Source organism: Myxocyprinus asiaticus, chromosome 10, assembly GCF_019703515.2.
Source record: "Myxocyprinus asiaticus isolate MX2 ecotype Aquarium Trade chromosome 10, UBuf_Myxa_2, whole genome shotgun sequence".
NCBI classification, from domain to species: domain Eukaryota; kingdom Metazoa; phylum Chordata; class Actinopteri; order Cypriniformes; family Catostomidae; genus Myxocyprinus; species Myxocyprinus asiaticus.
In genome coordinates this window covers 25,499,778-25,515,684 of record NC_059353.1, presented here as the reverse complement: position 1 = coordinate 25,515,684, position 15,907 = coordinate 25,499,778, and the positions used below count along the sequence as shown (strand labels likewise).

General features: G+C 37.6%; 1 protein-coding gene across 1 annotated transcript; it reads right to left on the bottom strand.

Moving 5' to 3' along the window:
- Window positions 1-216: 216 nt before the first annotated feature.
- On the bottom strand, window positions 217-14,638 carry LOC127447561 (SOSS complex subunit B2-like). Its single transcript, XM_051709517.1, has 5 exons — window positions 14,568-14,638; window positions 10,677-10,814; window positions 1,756-1,840; window positions 1,360-1,420; window positions 217-994 (listed from the first exon to the last, which is right to left on the bottom strand). The coding sequence occupies exons 1-5, from the start codon at window positions 14,636-14,638 to the stop codon at window positions 792-794; spliced, it is 558 nt and encodes a 185-aa protein (XP_051565477.1). The 3' UTR covers window positions 217-791.
- Window positions 14,639-15,907: the final 1,269 nt, after the last annotated feature.

Sequence of the window (15,907 nt, the reverse complement as noted above, 5' to 3'; positions counted from 1 at the left end):
CCTGAACAACTAGTCGTCTAGTCAGTCTCAAAGAAACCCTAAGTAATCAGGCTGATTTCAGGTGCAACTGACCATGATCGGATGGGTTTCTTTGTGGGCATTCCCATGGGATGCATTCTTGTGTTTAAAAACAGTGTAATGGAATGGAACACAAAGATCTCGAGAAGAGTTTTGTAAAAGTTAAATTTTAATGTTATTTTTACTTGACACTGCTTTTTAAAAATCCAACAATAATAAAAAAAAAAATGCATGAGTCACAATGCAATGCCCAAAGGTGGCCGTCTATATATTCTCACTTAGAACTTTATTAGGAACACCTGTAAACCTACTTATTCATTTGATTATCTAATCAGCCAATCGTGTGCCAACAGTGAAATGCATAAAATAATTCAGATTCGGATCAGGAACTTCAGATAATATTTACATCAACCAACAGAATGGGGAAAAAATTGTGATCGCAGTGATTTCGACCGTGGCATGATCGTTGCAGCCAGACGTGCTGTTTTGAGTATTTCTGTAACTGCTGATCTCCTAGGATTTTCAAGCACAACAGTCTCTAGAGTTTACTCAAAATGGTGCGAAAAACAAAAAAACATCCAGTGAGCGGCAGTTCTACAGATGGAAATGCCTTGTTGATGATAGAGGTCAACGGCGAATGGCCAGACTGGTTTGAGCTGGCAGAAAGGCTACGGTAACTCAGATAAACCCCCTGTACAATTGTAGTGAGCAGACTGGAGTGGCAGGATTTTAGGGAGGAGTGGGAACAGGGAAGTTGTTTTGCAGTCAATGTCTCATCTTTTTGAAGCTCTTCTTGGGTCCCTGCCATTGCTAATGGTGACTGTGGGTTTTGGTGGAGCAGGAGGTCCCCCTGCCGTTACTGGGGGTGGCCCGTTGCCTGGAACACGGCCGTTGGGTCTTCCTGGAGCCCCAAGGTTGGGATCCCGAGGCACAGGAGCAGCATTGTTATTAGGAAATACTGGCACACTACCATTTCCTGTTGTCCAAAATATTTAAAACAAAAACACATTTAAGAAAATCTCAAAAACATACCAAAAGGCTTTGTATTATGTAACCAGAAGCAGCGGTTACTTCAGTTACTTAGTCATTTAGCAGACACTTATCAAAAGCAACTTACAGTACGCTAACTGTAGGGACATTCCCCCTAGTAATCTAGGGTCAAGTGCCTTGCTCAAGTGCACAATATGGTAGGGCAGGAGTGGGATCTCTGTAACTCCAGTTCCTGGGTCACACCCACTACCTGAGAGCCCAGATTTTAAACCATTAAAGCTACCACTACCAAATAAGCATCTGCCACTTCAGTAGGACAGACAGTGTCAAGTACTTGCCCTATTTGCTTACCTGTTTGAGCAGGTGTACCTGCATTTTGATTCGGTGGAGAATTTCCCTGCTGTTCTTTACCCTATTGAGAGGACATGAGATTAAACAATTGTTGACTTTTTGCAAAACAGAAGCTATGCATGCTTAGGACTCTCATGGCTTTCTGCTTTAAAACACTCGCATGACAAATAGCACATTGCAACAGAAACCAAACAAAATGTTTGCTTTTGCATTAATTACTTCATTCCACAATCTTTCTTTGCTCTGAACATACAACTTTTTAAGTGAGGTAGAGTGCAAGTCAAGTTATTCCACTAAAACTGAAGGAAAATGGGACATCAAATTATTTAAAGGCAGTGCGCAATGGAGGAATCACATGGTGTAATTTGGCATAAGCAGGACAAACAGTGGACTCACGGTCTTATTCTGTTGGTTAGCTTGTGCAAGCAGCTCTGGATTTGGCTCACTGAAATTTGGAACCTCCGAATACACCATACAGAACCTGTGAAAGACATTGCAATTCATATGTCGCTTCTACTGCCTTTACACTCACTGAGCACAGGAACACCTGTACACCTACTTATTCAAGTGATTATCTAATCAGCCAATCATGTGGCAGCAGTGCAATGCACAAATAATGCATATACCAGTCAGGAGCTTCAGTTAATGTTCACATCAACCATCAGAATGGGGGAAAAAAAAATGTGATCCAAGTGATTTTGACCATGGCATGATTGTTGGTGCCAGACGGGCTGGTTTGAGTATTTCTGTAACTGCTGATCTCCTAGGATTTTCACGCACAACAGTCTCTAGAATTTACTCAGAATGGTGCCCCCCCCCCCGACCAAAAAAAAAAAAAAAACACCCCCATCCACTGAGCGGCAGTTTTGTGGACGGAAACGCCTTGAGAAACACCTTATTTGAACCGACAGAAAGGCTACAGTAACTCAGGTTACCACGCTGTACAATTGTAGTGCGCAGAATAGCATCTCAGAATGCACAACATGTCGAACCCTGAGGCGAATGGGCTACAACAACAAAAAAACCACGTCAGGCACTTTATTAGGACCACAGTGTTGTTAGTAAGAACATACAGTGCTTGAAATATTAGTCAAAATCTGGCTAACCGTGTTTAACCCAATGCAAAGGAGGTCTCATGAGAAATAAACTGTCAACAAGAGCAGTTACATGCAGTGATGACACTCGATGGCTGAGGGGTATGTAGAGGCCTTATTAATCAGAATACTTTTCATCATAGCTTTATTTTTGTTAGGGATTTTTGCTTTTCTTTGTTTGTACTACAGAATCTTGGCTGGAACAAGCAAGTCAGTACCCTAAGCAGAACTTGTTTGATTTCAATATGAGAGTTGATGTTAAGCCAGTTCTTTATTTCTAGCATGTTATTTTGTGTAGTGTGTGTGAAAAAGAAAAAAGGGGAACACTGCATAACTGTCTTGTGTTAGCATTTGGATGTAAGCCTCTGTGTTTTTGCATCTTCTGGGTCTTAGAAGCCATGCTACATGGAAGGTGTCACGGTCCTGTCACTCTGTCAGTCTAGGTTTTTGTCTGACAGGACCGTGGCATTAACGTCCGATGTCTGTCTTGTGTTTCGTTGTCTGTCTTTGTGTGAGCACGCAGTTTCTGTTGTATTCCCTGCCGTGAGCTCTTCGGTCTGTCTTGTTTCATGTTGGGAGCACGGTGTCTGGATCCTGACTTCCTGTCTGGTTCGGTTTCGGTCTGTGTCAGGATCCGGACACTCGTGCTTCATGTCTGTTTGTTATTGATGTGGGTGCATCGCGCTTATGTCATTTTGGCAGCATGCACTCGCGTCAATAGTTTGTCTCTCGGGAACACGGGCATTGCGCGCCCGGTCGTGAGCTCTCTTCATGTTGTGCTGAGGTTCAGTCACTTCAGTCTAAGGTGTCGGGTGTGTGTGTGGCCGAACTCTCGCACAGGTGTCCTGTCTTGTTTTTGTCGCCTGTTGCGTGCATCGCATGACGTTTGCCTCACGATGTACGCTCAAGTTTCAATTAGTGTGAGAATGCATGGCATCACTTTGTTTAGCGTTGCTACACATTTTCTCATCTTGTTTGTCGGTTGGCATGGGCGTATATTGCCTCATTGTCTTGCCGATGTGCGCTCATGCCATTTGGGTGTTTTGTTGTCTTGTGAGAGCATGTGTCTTTGTTTTGTTTCTGTATCGCCCTGTGACTCTGTCTTACATCATACCCCGCCTCCTCGTTTGCCCATTATTAGTTTATTAGTCACACCTGCCACTGTCTTGTTAACCTGTTGATTTCTCTCCATATTTTAGTCTCCTTGTGTTTGCTGTACAGTGCCAGTTCGTCTTGTTTCCAGTTTTGTGTGCTTATATGTTTCCAGTTGGTCTGTTGGTCGGTTCGTGTTCTTGTTATCCCCTGTTCCCATTTCCAGTCCGGTTGGTCCTGTTATTCCCTGTTACCCTCTGCCCCAGCCTGGATACCTTTTCCCCCTACAGGGTAGATTGTGTTTGTTTTTCCCCCTTGTGGGAGTTTTGGTTTGTTTTTTTATTTTGTATTAATAATTCCCTTTTTATTTTCAAGTCTGCATTTGGGTCCTGCCTCTGACATTTTCTGACAGAAGGACACATTTGTTTTAAGAAGAAATATAAATACACAGATAAGGAAAAATATCTATGTGCCTTGGCCTTACAACACAAACTTTTGTGATTTTACTTGTCTATTTAACTGATGTGTTGCAGGACTGTGCTCCGCTTCAAGTCATGCACCACGGCCTGAAAAAGGTTGCACTCCACATATGTGCAGACAATGGCACATATGACCGAATTAGCAGTTCTGTATTGTTTGTGTCAGCAGAGTAGAGTAATTTATCCAAGATAACCTAAGGAGACCTCATTTGGTTGTGCTGAATTGACCATTTAGCTGAATGTAGGCTTATCACAGAGCTTTCTGAGATGTTCATAGTCTCTCTGTTTTATCCAAGTTGAAGTATCACAACTCATTGTCCTTGTCTGATTTAATTAGTTGGCACTTTATTTGTGAGTTAAATGACCATCTCTCCCTCTTTTCAAACATGAAATGACATTGTGACAAAATGGTGATTCGAATCTGCCTCTCATTGTGTCCTGTTCATAGGCATGCTCTCAAATAAATCTGAATAAATTAAGCAGACAAATGAATATTCATAATGAATTGTGGTTAATCTTTGGGCCTTCAGAGGTAGAATGATTGCAAATGACATGGCGTAGATTTCGACATAAGTTTAAAGTTATTGTAGATTCATATTTGAATAATAAACCATCTGATGACCCTCAAAGTTTCAGCTTGTGTCTTATGTCTACATGTGAACATTTTAAGGTGACGGTATATTAGTGGTTAAGACTGTGGGCTGGTGATTCAAATGTTTAAATATTACAGATAAATATAATGTAGAATTACTGAGTGAATTTATTGCAAGCTGACCCTGAAATTGTGCTTTAAGTGACTTTAACTAAAAACCGCCTGTTAAATGAAAAGGTGTATATTTAGACAGTTTTTAAAACTGTATTATTTTAAAGCTATTTTAGTTTATTTAGGAGATCTAAATTCTTTTTTTATTATTATTAATCCACAATAGAGATAATATTCCCATTTCATTAAATTCAATCAAACCCTTAAAGGGATAGTTCTCCTAAAAATGAAAATTCTGTCTCCATTTACTCACCCTCATGTTGTTCCAGACATTGTGTTCTACATCCCATCGGGGAAAAAAAGAGGACACTGCTCTTTTTTTCCATACAATGAAAGCGAATGGGGACTGAGGTTGTCAGTCCCTACCATTATGCCTAACATCTCCATTGTGTTCCATTGAAGAAACATGAGCAATACGTGGGTGATTAAATCGACAAATTTTTATAATTTTGGGGGAACTATCCCTTAAAAAAAATAAATTAATAAAATAAAATAAAAATCTTTAGAAATAACAATTACAGTATAGAGACGTCCAATCTGATATTCCATATAAACAGTATGAGATCTGAGCCTTGGCACTCCTGCTTCTTTGGGTTATAAAGCAACAGTGTGCAACACAGCCACTGCAACACATTCCTAAAGGGCTCGTAGAAAGGACACACTGGGTCTGTGGTGAACAGCCCTCTGGTAGAGCGCTTCTGTGTGAGAAAGCTTGAGGACGCATCTGAAGTGCTTTGATAAAGTGCTTTGAGAGAAAATTAACTCCCTCGTGGATTTAATGACATCAAAGAGTAAGTCTCTGGCATCGTAATAAATTCAGACCAAACTCATGGAGAAAGGGAGAGAAATTGAGCCTCGATGATCACAGCTTTTGTGTGACATTGAAAAGACTAAGAAGACCAAGGGAGGAACGGGAATAAAAAAAAAAAAAAACACTTGTCCTCTCTCAAACTAGCCCATTGAAGAGAAAGAGAAGAGCCATTTGAGGATAGCATACTGGTGGTTACTGGTACATGGTTCTGAAACAGAAACTTTTCTGCACATTGGACACAGCTTTTATAAGCATATATTTGGCACAAAATAAAATGTCCAAAGTACTAAGGAGCCCTCCCAGTTGCCAATATTAAAGAAAGGAAAAATATTAACAACAGTTCTGTTGTCACTATTATATAGATACGGTAATTTCTTTAAGAAACAAAAATGTGAAAAACACAATTAAAAGTGTTTACCAAGATGCAACATCATTTCATTTCATGGCCTGCATCTAGCAAAGAAAACAACTAAGGAGATTTCTGAAATCACTGGAACTGGGTTAAGAACTGTCCAACGCATTATTAAAACCTGGAAGGATAGTGGTGAACCATCAGATTTGCGGAAGAAATGTGGTCGGAAAGAAATCTTGAATGATCGTGAATCTGAGATCAATAAAACACTTGAAGTCACATCGTAAAAAATCTACAGTAGAATACACAGTTATGTTTAATAAAAACAAGTAAGAGCATTTCCACATGCACAATGCGACGAGAACTTACAGGATTGGGACTAAACAGTGTGGCCACAAGAAAGCCACTTGTTAGTGAGGCTAATCAGAAAAAATGACTTCAATTTGCTAGAGAGCATAAAGATTGGACTGTGGAGCAATGGAAAAAGGTCATGTGGTCTAAAGAGTCCAGATTTACCCTATTCCAAAGCGATGGGCGTGTCAGGGTAAGAAGGGAAGCGCATGAAGCGATGCACCCGTCATGCATAGTGCCCACTGTACAAGCCTCTGGAGGCAGTGTTATGATCTGAGATTGCTTCAATTGGTCAGGTCTAGGCTCGGCAACGTTATGCGGCAATAAAATTAAGTCAGGTGACTACCTGAATGTACTGAATGACCAGGTTATCCCATCAATGGATTTTTTCTTCCCTGACGGCACAGGCATTTTCCAGGACAACATTGCCAAGATTCATCACACTCAAATTGTGAAAGAGTGGTTCAGGTAGCATGAGGAATCATTTTCACACATTAATTGTCCACCACTGAGTCCTGACCTTAACCCCATTGACAGTCTTTGGGATGTGCAGGAGAACACTTTATGGAGTGGTTCGACTCTCCCATCATCAATACAAGATCTCGGCCAAAAATTAATGCAGCTCTGGACGGAAATAAATGTTGTAACATTGCATAAGGTTGTCGAAACAATGGCACAACGAATGCGTGCCATAATCAAAGGTAAAGGCAGTCCAACGAAATATTAGAGTATGCAACTTTTTTTTTGGCCAGTCCGTGTATTTTTCAGACATACTGTTAGATTGTTCAACACTGCAATTAATAATGAAGTTGACAATGGGTCTGGCATGAGTACCTTGTCAAAAGTGTTCTTACCTCATTCATTAAGGGAATGCAATTCTGCCTACTGTATGTTCCAGCCAAATTAAATAAATGCTTTCATTGTGATATCCAAACTACACACTTATCCAAATAGCTCACTCTGAGACTCAGCCCTCCACACTCTGACTCATAGGTAACAAACATATGACATGAAAATGCTGGATATAAGAGTTGAGGGGCGTGCGTGAATTATGGGAGGAAAAAATGACTTGGTTGATGTAAAAGTGAGGCCAATCTGTCATTACCTCAAGCTTTTATGGCAACACCTCCTGTCTTGGGCTTCGGGTGAGAGCTGAAAGTCTGTAGTCAACAGCTTTAGTTTACTGGCACACAAAATTTCCCAGTTAGGACAGTTGAGCGCAAAATAATGTAGCTAGAAATTGCCAGCAATTGTTCTGAAATTGTTGTAATAGTTATGTTTTAGGTATTGTTAAAAGTTAATTCCAAAACACAAGTTAGCCTGAGCTTTGGCTGTACTAATCTTCATTACATTTTTTGTGACTTTTAAAATATATCCATGCGTGAGTGAGTGAATTATCAACTGACACAGAGAAAGAGAATGAATAGTGCAATGGAAAAAGTCTGGAAGAGAGTGGGTGTGGACTCTTATTTAATCCCTCAATGAAAATTAGGGTGGAGAGTGTGGAGGTTTGTATGCATTATTCCTGATCTTGATTTAGTTAGTGATGTGAGCAATATGTCAATGAAAGCAAAAAAAAAAAAAAAAGAAAGCTTTGGATGGATCTTCTTGGTAATACAGCCATAAGGTGCCTATTTCTAAATGGAAACCAAATACATAACCACTAATAATGTGTTAAAAATTATATAGTTACGTATGTAGTTAAAGTTACAATGTATTATTGATATTATCCAAAGTTCTGCCTGAATCGTTCCTAAAATGTAATCTAATCTTCCAATAAGTAATAATAAGTATAAAGTATTTCTTAAACCACAAACATTTTATACTGCCATCTTTGTTGAGAAAATGGTTTTAAAAATCTAAGTTATTGATGGAACTAAAATGTGAGCCCTGTGTGATGGAATGTTCTTCATCAGCGATAACCTCAACCAAACACTTCCTGTAGCTGCTGATCAGATCTTCAGAGGAGTTATGAGCAGCCCAAAGGAATCTGCGCCCACAGAACTCTGAAGAAAGTTCCACAAGTTTCTGCAGAATTGTGACGCCTATCACTCAAAAAGTTCTACATATCATCCACTCCTTGTGTATTAGTTTGTTAAATATTTTCACTGATTTGATTGTGCTCAATAATAGTGTAAAAATATCAGCTCAGTTTAACATATTTTAAAACAATTTAATCCAATCGGCACAATTCTGTAGATTTTCCCAAAAAAATCAGTGCAGAAAATTTCACAGATAACTTCTACACCTGGGCCCATATACACAAAGATTTTTATCTTACCACTAGGAGTTCTCCAAAGCAGTGGTGCCTGCAGCTGTACGGCCGTATGCACTGTGCTTACCATGAGCACTCCGACTGACCTGAGAAATGTTTAATCTCAGAATATTTCACCAATCATGAAATGTGTCCCGTATTTCTGTTGGCTGTTTAAAAGAGCTAGCAATGCCCAATTTGCGAATTAATAATTCTTTAGAGTCTGTTCTTTTCCATGAATTGGACAAACAGGCTTACAAAACGGTCTGAATTGATTCGTAATTCAGTACAATTCATTCAGAGCACTCTCTCACTGAATGATTTGGAGCGGTTTGTCGCACAGCAAAACAGTATCTGGATATTTACGAATACAGAGAACAAACAGCGCTGGATACAGTGGAAATGTACCAACAATCAACTGAAACAAAAGTCTGTCTTTTTGAGAGGTAACTTTAAGAAAATTCAGCTAATGCTGTGTAATGTGAGCAATGGGCTGTTCAAACTGAACATATTTTTGCGTCCGCTCATGCTGTTTTTCAATCGTTTTCCATGCAAACATTCACTAGATAGATGTCTTTTGACAACTGCGTCACCTTTCACTGCGTTTTTAGCATCTCTCATGGGAGCGCTGCATTATTAGATGCTGTGTCAAGTTAAAAAGAACTTCTTCAACTGATAAAAACACGTCTCAAGACACTTGCGTTCTGCTCTATTCGTTGTGTTGTGTTTTGCTTTTTTAGCGCAAAAACACGTCTGTCTGAACGGCTTCTGGAAGAAATGCTTTAGCCAGTAGTTAAATGAATGCTACTCATACTCGAGAAAATAAAACAAATGCTTATCTCAAAGTTACCAGAATTGAACGCTTTGGTGTTGTTTTTTGCAAAAAATAAATACATAAATAAATCTCACGGGGGAGCATGCCCCCGGACCCCCCTAGATATAAGGTTTATTAGGCAGATTTCTGTGCGTTTTGAGCCCTGGAGGAGTTTTGACATTCCTTGACATTTGTGCTTTTTTCAGTTGCTTAAAAACACATTAATGGCTAAAGTCTGATAAAACTGTATTCAGCACAAACTGGGCTACAATAATATGTGTACAACATGTATGTACATGTTTGTATTTTTGAGAAAATAAAGTTTATGCGTGGTTTTTGAAAAAAGTAACTGAAATAAGGCCATATAACACATACTAAACATTTGTTCACAAGACTTTTGAGAACTGGATCTTGTAGCCTAGAGTTTTTGCTACAAAAAGGATGTGAAAACCATCTTGATCACTCATTCATACAAAACAATATAGTCATTTAACTTTTGTAAGACACTTTTAGTGTTAGAAAGGCCATATGCGAGGAGGCGTGGATGATCATGAATATTGATGTGATTCACACCTGAGGAGACAAAGACCCCTCCCCTGAGAGAGAATGAATGTGAGGAGACTTAATGATTGAATGGACTATCTGACTATACATTTTCTTTACATAAAGACTTAACTTAAAAACTTTAGACCAACACTACCATTTAAAATTTTTTAGATCTGTAAGATTTTTTAATGTTTTTAAAAGAAGTCTCTTCTGCTCACCAAGGCTGCATTTATTTGATCCAAAATACAGCAAAAACAGTGATATTGTGAAATATTTTTACAATTTAAAATAACTTTTCTATTTGAATATATTGTAAAATGCAATTTATTCCTGTGATCAAAGCTGAATTTTCAGCATCATTACTGCAGTCTTCAGTGTCACGTGATCCTTCAGAAATCAATCTAATATGCTGATTTTCTAATATGGGCATATTTACAGCACATTTTACACATTTACACCCGAACAGATATTTGCAAGCACAAGCTTCGTTGATGATAATGAGGCAGCATAAACACTAGTTAAAATATAATCTAAACATTCATATTATTTTTATATCATATTACATAATCATATTTATATCATACAGCATACAATTTAAATACCTGCTTTAGCTGAAACAACATTTAATGTAACTAAAACTTTTCAAATTTCAATACTCTGAATACTGGCTGGCAAGTCTGGAAATAGTCCAACTAGTAAAATATGTCCATGTTTATATAAAATAGCATGTCAACTAATGTAAGTAAAACTAAATGACTTACTCATTTGAAATTGTATCCTCGGCTGGATCAAGTCGCTCTTCAAAATGCAAACGTTCTTCGTTGGATTCCCGCTCTTCTTCTGAGGAAAATGTGAACTCTTCATCACTATCCAGGAGCTTCCTCACCTGTGTAGTATGCCATCTTCCAAATGTGCAGAAAAGTGAATGAACTTGATGCTTTTTAAGGCACTGTAGGGGGCGTTTACTATTTGCATTGATCGCCTCAGCACATTACCGTATGAATAGCGCCCTCTGCCTGTGGGTGTGATCATATTAGGGATAATTAGCTGAGCCAGGAGAAAATATACATCGCTTTGTTTCATACAGATTACATTGCAGGAGAATATTTGTTTTAAATTTGAATTGTTTTATTTAAAAGTAGACATTTTAAGCTTTCTTTAGACATATGTTTCATGTTTGTGTGAGGACTATTCGTGGAGTTTCTGTTCATTTTTGTGACATGTTTCAGAAAGATGCTCGCAGAGAGAGAGACGGCTGAAAGCTCACCCAGTTTATTTTCTTTATTTTACAAAAGCACAAGATTTTGTTGTTATTGTGAGTGTACACAAATAAAAGTAGACCCTTTATAGTCTCTAATGATGTCTTACACTTATCTGTATGCCCAAAAATGATGGAGTATTTTAAGTTTTTCTGCTGTTATGAAGAAGAAATCCAGCAGGACGTGCCAGCGACCCCAGAGGGTTAAATCCTGCAGCGGCCCCTGCTCCAAAGAGTTCCTAGATAGGAGTTTTTACTTAAAACCTGTTAAAAAAAACTGCAAAGAGCAAGATTTACAAAGGAAATCTTAAGATAAGAGTAAGGCGGAATTGTCTTTGTTGGTATGGATGATGCCACATTTTATAAGCGTGCTCTTTTAAATTGCCCTCAGTGATTGATAGACAGGGAACCGCTATTTGTCAGCTAAGAAAGACAATAATATATATATATATATATATATATATATATATATATATATATATATATATATATATATATACAGGGGTGTTCAGCGAAGCCATTATCTGTATTTGTCTCTGTATTCATATAGAACCGAATGTGGGCAGGGCTTAAACCGGACGTGAGTCAAAACTAATTGAAATGTCTTTTTTTAATGTTACTCTTACATTTATAGATTCTATTAATAAAATATGCCTTGTATATGCCTTTTATGCCTATTATTATTATTATTATTATTATTATACAACAATTATATAAAAAATATTATTTTATCCTTTTTTTTTCTTACCAGATGAAGCTGAATTTGTAGGCTACATTAACTGTGGAATATGTTGTTAACTGTGGTTTCTCCTGGTATTTCTGATATTAATATCTGCATGAAACAGATTTTTCATTTGTCTGTGCATAAATAGAATGTCAAGAAAAATGTGAAATATCAAGCACACATTTTGCAGTGAATAATAAAATGTTGCTTCGTCCTTGTGCCACTTGGATAATCAGTCATACGAATATTTTTTTATATTATTCGGATGAATCCATTATTCTAAGTCATTATTCGTGCTTTTCCGAATAAGGTATTTGGCTTCGGGCACATCCCTATATACAGTTGTGCTCAAAAGTTTGCATACCCTGGCAGAAATTGTGAAATGTTGCCATTGATTTTGAAAATATGACTGATCATGCAAAAAAAACTGTCTTTTATTTAAGGATAGTGATCATATGAAGCCATTTATTATCACATAGTTGTTTGGCTCCTTTTTAATGATAACAGAAATCACCCAAATTGCCCTGATCAAAATTTTACATACCCTTGAATGTTTGGCCTTGTTACAGACACACAAGGTGACACACACAGGTTTAAATGGCAATTAAAGGTTAATTTCCCACACCTGTGGCTTTTTATGTTGCAGTTAGTGGCTGTGTATAAATAGTCAATGAGTTTGTTAGCTCTCACGTGGATGCACTGAGCAGGCTAGATACTGAGCCATGGGGAGCAGAAAAGAACTGTCAAAAGACCTGCGTAACAAGGTAATGGAACTTTATAAAGATGGAAAAGGATATAAAAAGATATCCAAAGCCTTGAAAATGCCAGTCAGTACTGTTCAATCACTTATTAAGAAGTGGAAAATTTTGGGATCTCTTGATACCAAGCCAAGGTCAGGTAGACCAAGAAAGATTTTAGCCACAACTGCCAGAAGAATTGTTTGGGATACAAAGAAAAACCCACAGGTAACCTCAGGAGAAATACAGGCTGCTCTGGAAAAAGATGGTGTGTTTGTTTCAAGGAGCACAATACGACAATACTTGAACAAAAATGAGCTGCATGGTCGAGTTGCCAGAAAGAAGCCAATGCCACAATAAAGCCCGGTTACAATATGCCCGACAACACCTTGACACGCCTCACAGCTTCTGGCACACTGTAATTTGGAGTGACAAGACCAAAATAGAGCTTTATGGTCACAACCATAAGCGCTATGTTTGGAGAGGGGTCAACAAGTATTGTGCTCCTTGAAACAACCACACCATCAGGTTTGCAAGCCCTTAAATAAATAATAAATGTATTATTCAGCTATATAGCAACAGAGAAAGCGTTAAAAGCATCAGATTACATGTTTACTGATAGTGGCACCTGGTGGCCAAGGTTGGTACCGCATGCATTGTTTTGAAGAGAGAAAAAAGAATTTGGAAGAGAGAAAAAAAAATGTGGAGAAAAAAAATATTTTGAAGAGAGAAAAAAATGTAAGACTTAGGCTCAGGAAGGAACTGAGACACAATTTTTTTTTTTTGTTTGTTTTTTTTTTTTTTTTTTCACCGTTATATTTTTTTTCCCACCTTGCGGTTCAGGGCTTCCGTAACTTTTAGCCTTAATATTTTATGTTAAAACGGGCCCCGGTTATGATGTATCTTATCATTTTCATCAATTCAAAACAGTTTGAGGATGTTGAAAAACGAGAAAATTTTTATGTAAATCGTAAGTAAAACAATTCCAACATCTCATGACAACTCAAAATAATTCATTTGAGATGGCAAAATCTTTCGTATAACTTTGCTCTTTTGAAAAGGAATGACTTATTTTCACAAAACCAATCTATCGCAAAACACAATTTAAAATCTAAACAATACAGGCATCAAATTTTAGCCAGTCTCCTATACAACACTTTATTTAAAAAAAGGAAACGTCAGTGAGATAATTTGGTTACCCATTCCATATTTATTAATCCAATACAAATGATTTATTTATATCAATAACCTGTAATATACTTCCCTCACCTTATTCCAAACCCCGATGTTTTCTTTCTTCTGTTGTACATAACAGTGATTTTCCTCTTAAAATTATTACGTTTAGAGTTTGGGCAGGGGGTTAGACTTTATGGTTAGGTTAAGGTTTGGGTTAGGGGTTAAACTTATGTTAAAACGATTTTTCCTAATTCGTTGATACATTCATTTGGGAATAAAAGTCATCCGTTATTGTCCGAGCAAACTCGTATGATTTCACCAATTTCTTACTAATTATTACAACTTGTCGTAAGACTTGGTTGACAATTTTTATGCAAATTGTTGCACTCAATTCAATAGGACAATATTTGCTCTATGAATGAATAAGACCCAGTGGCTGCAAATAAGTAAATAGGCCCATACGTCATAATTTTTTTTTTTTCCTCAAAACATAACTGTGTACATTTGCTAAAACATTGCACCTTTTTGGTCTATTTTATGCGAACAGCAGGTAAATAATATTTTGCATTCATGTTTATGCCTGGGCGACTACACCTGACCTGCCTGAAACACCTGACACTAAATACTCCCTTTTCAAGAGTTCATTCTCCAAACATTTCACAGGCTTTTTCCATTGAGGCCTTTAGTTGTTTAAGCCAGGGGTACTGCTGAGATTCACCTTCCTGCAGAGTTTAGGGCCAACTATACTGAAACTCACCTGAAGCAGCTAATCAAAGTTTTATTTTCGTTCACTTGAAAATCACAGGCAGGTGTCTTGGAACCAAACATATTCAGGACCACGATAATATACTGTAGAGCTGACAGTGTTGTTTGCTGAATAATATTTATGAAAACTTTTGAATTATTCATAAGAATGATTTAGAATTAATTAATTTAGAATGACAATGTAGTTTATGAATTCCAGTAATGCCATGCTGCTCAGCCAAATAATTTCACTGTCCCAATTTATCTTAAAAGAAATCTTAAACTTCTCCAGGTAGAAACTTAAACTTATTCTTACAAGCCTGTATTTTAAATACCCAAGGTAGACTTACTCCTTAAATGAGAGTTTTGTTGTCTTAGACAAAACAGGAATGCAAAATCTTTTCATTCTTGTCATTTAGTCATTGGAGTATTCAAATTAGTTTATACGAGTTTAGATCTGGTAAAAATTTGTCACTGTCAATGTATCAGATTTTCTAACATGTCAACATTTAGTAAGTCAGTTATGCAAAAGTTCAGTCATATTAATGTTTGTTATAAAGGGATACCTCACCCCCCCACCCAAAAAAAAAAAATTTAAAAAAATAAAAAAACACATCATTATGTTCAAGAAATAGCTGAAAACACATCTCTTCAGCGAGCACAACCAATTACAAGCATAATGGCACTTGCAATTAAAAAAATCCCTCACTGTGTCTTTCTCCTTCTTAACTAACTTCTGCACAATTCTACTTATGGGAACTTGGCAGATATTAGCTGGGTTTCCACCAAAAGATTTTCGCCACAGAATAAGTGTAATATATGATATAATGAGGGCTGAAATGGATGTGATGCCCATACGCCCACCAGCCTCCGCATACCTGGGAATACCCACGCTTAAAACTGTTCTGGTGGATTGTGAGGACCAACATTGAAGACCAGCTGTGGGTTAAACACTTCCGAATGACAAGCGCTATGTTCGAAGAATTGTGTGCCAAGGTCTGACCTTTCGGTGGGCCAGTCACATCAAGCTATCGCACACTCATACCACGTACACGAATGGTCAAATAACATCATCGTTTTGCAGATAAACTGTTTCCATCACCTTAACGCTCATTTTAACTAACACAAATCTCTAGAAAATCCACCTCCTCCTAGCGCAATACATTTTAAGTACATTTTGAATGTTTATTCACATATCAAGCTTTTTCATTCAGGATTTCTTATGCACAATTTAAAAATGCACATAAAAAAAGTTGGATGAAAACACAGCTATTGTTGGCTTTAATATGACAAATTGCTTGTTATTATCCTCATTTGTGGGTCACTTTGTAAATTTGTCCCTTTAATGAAAGA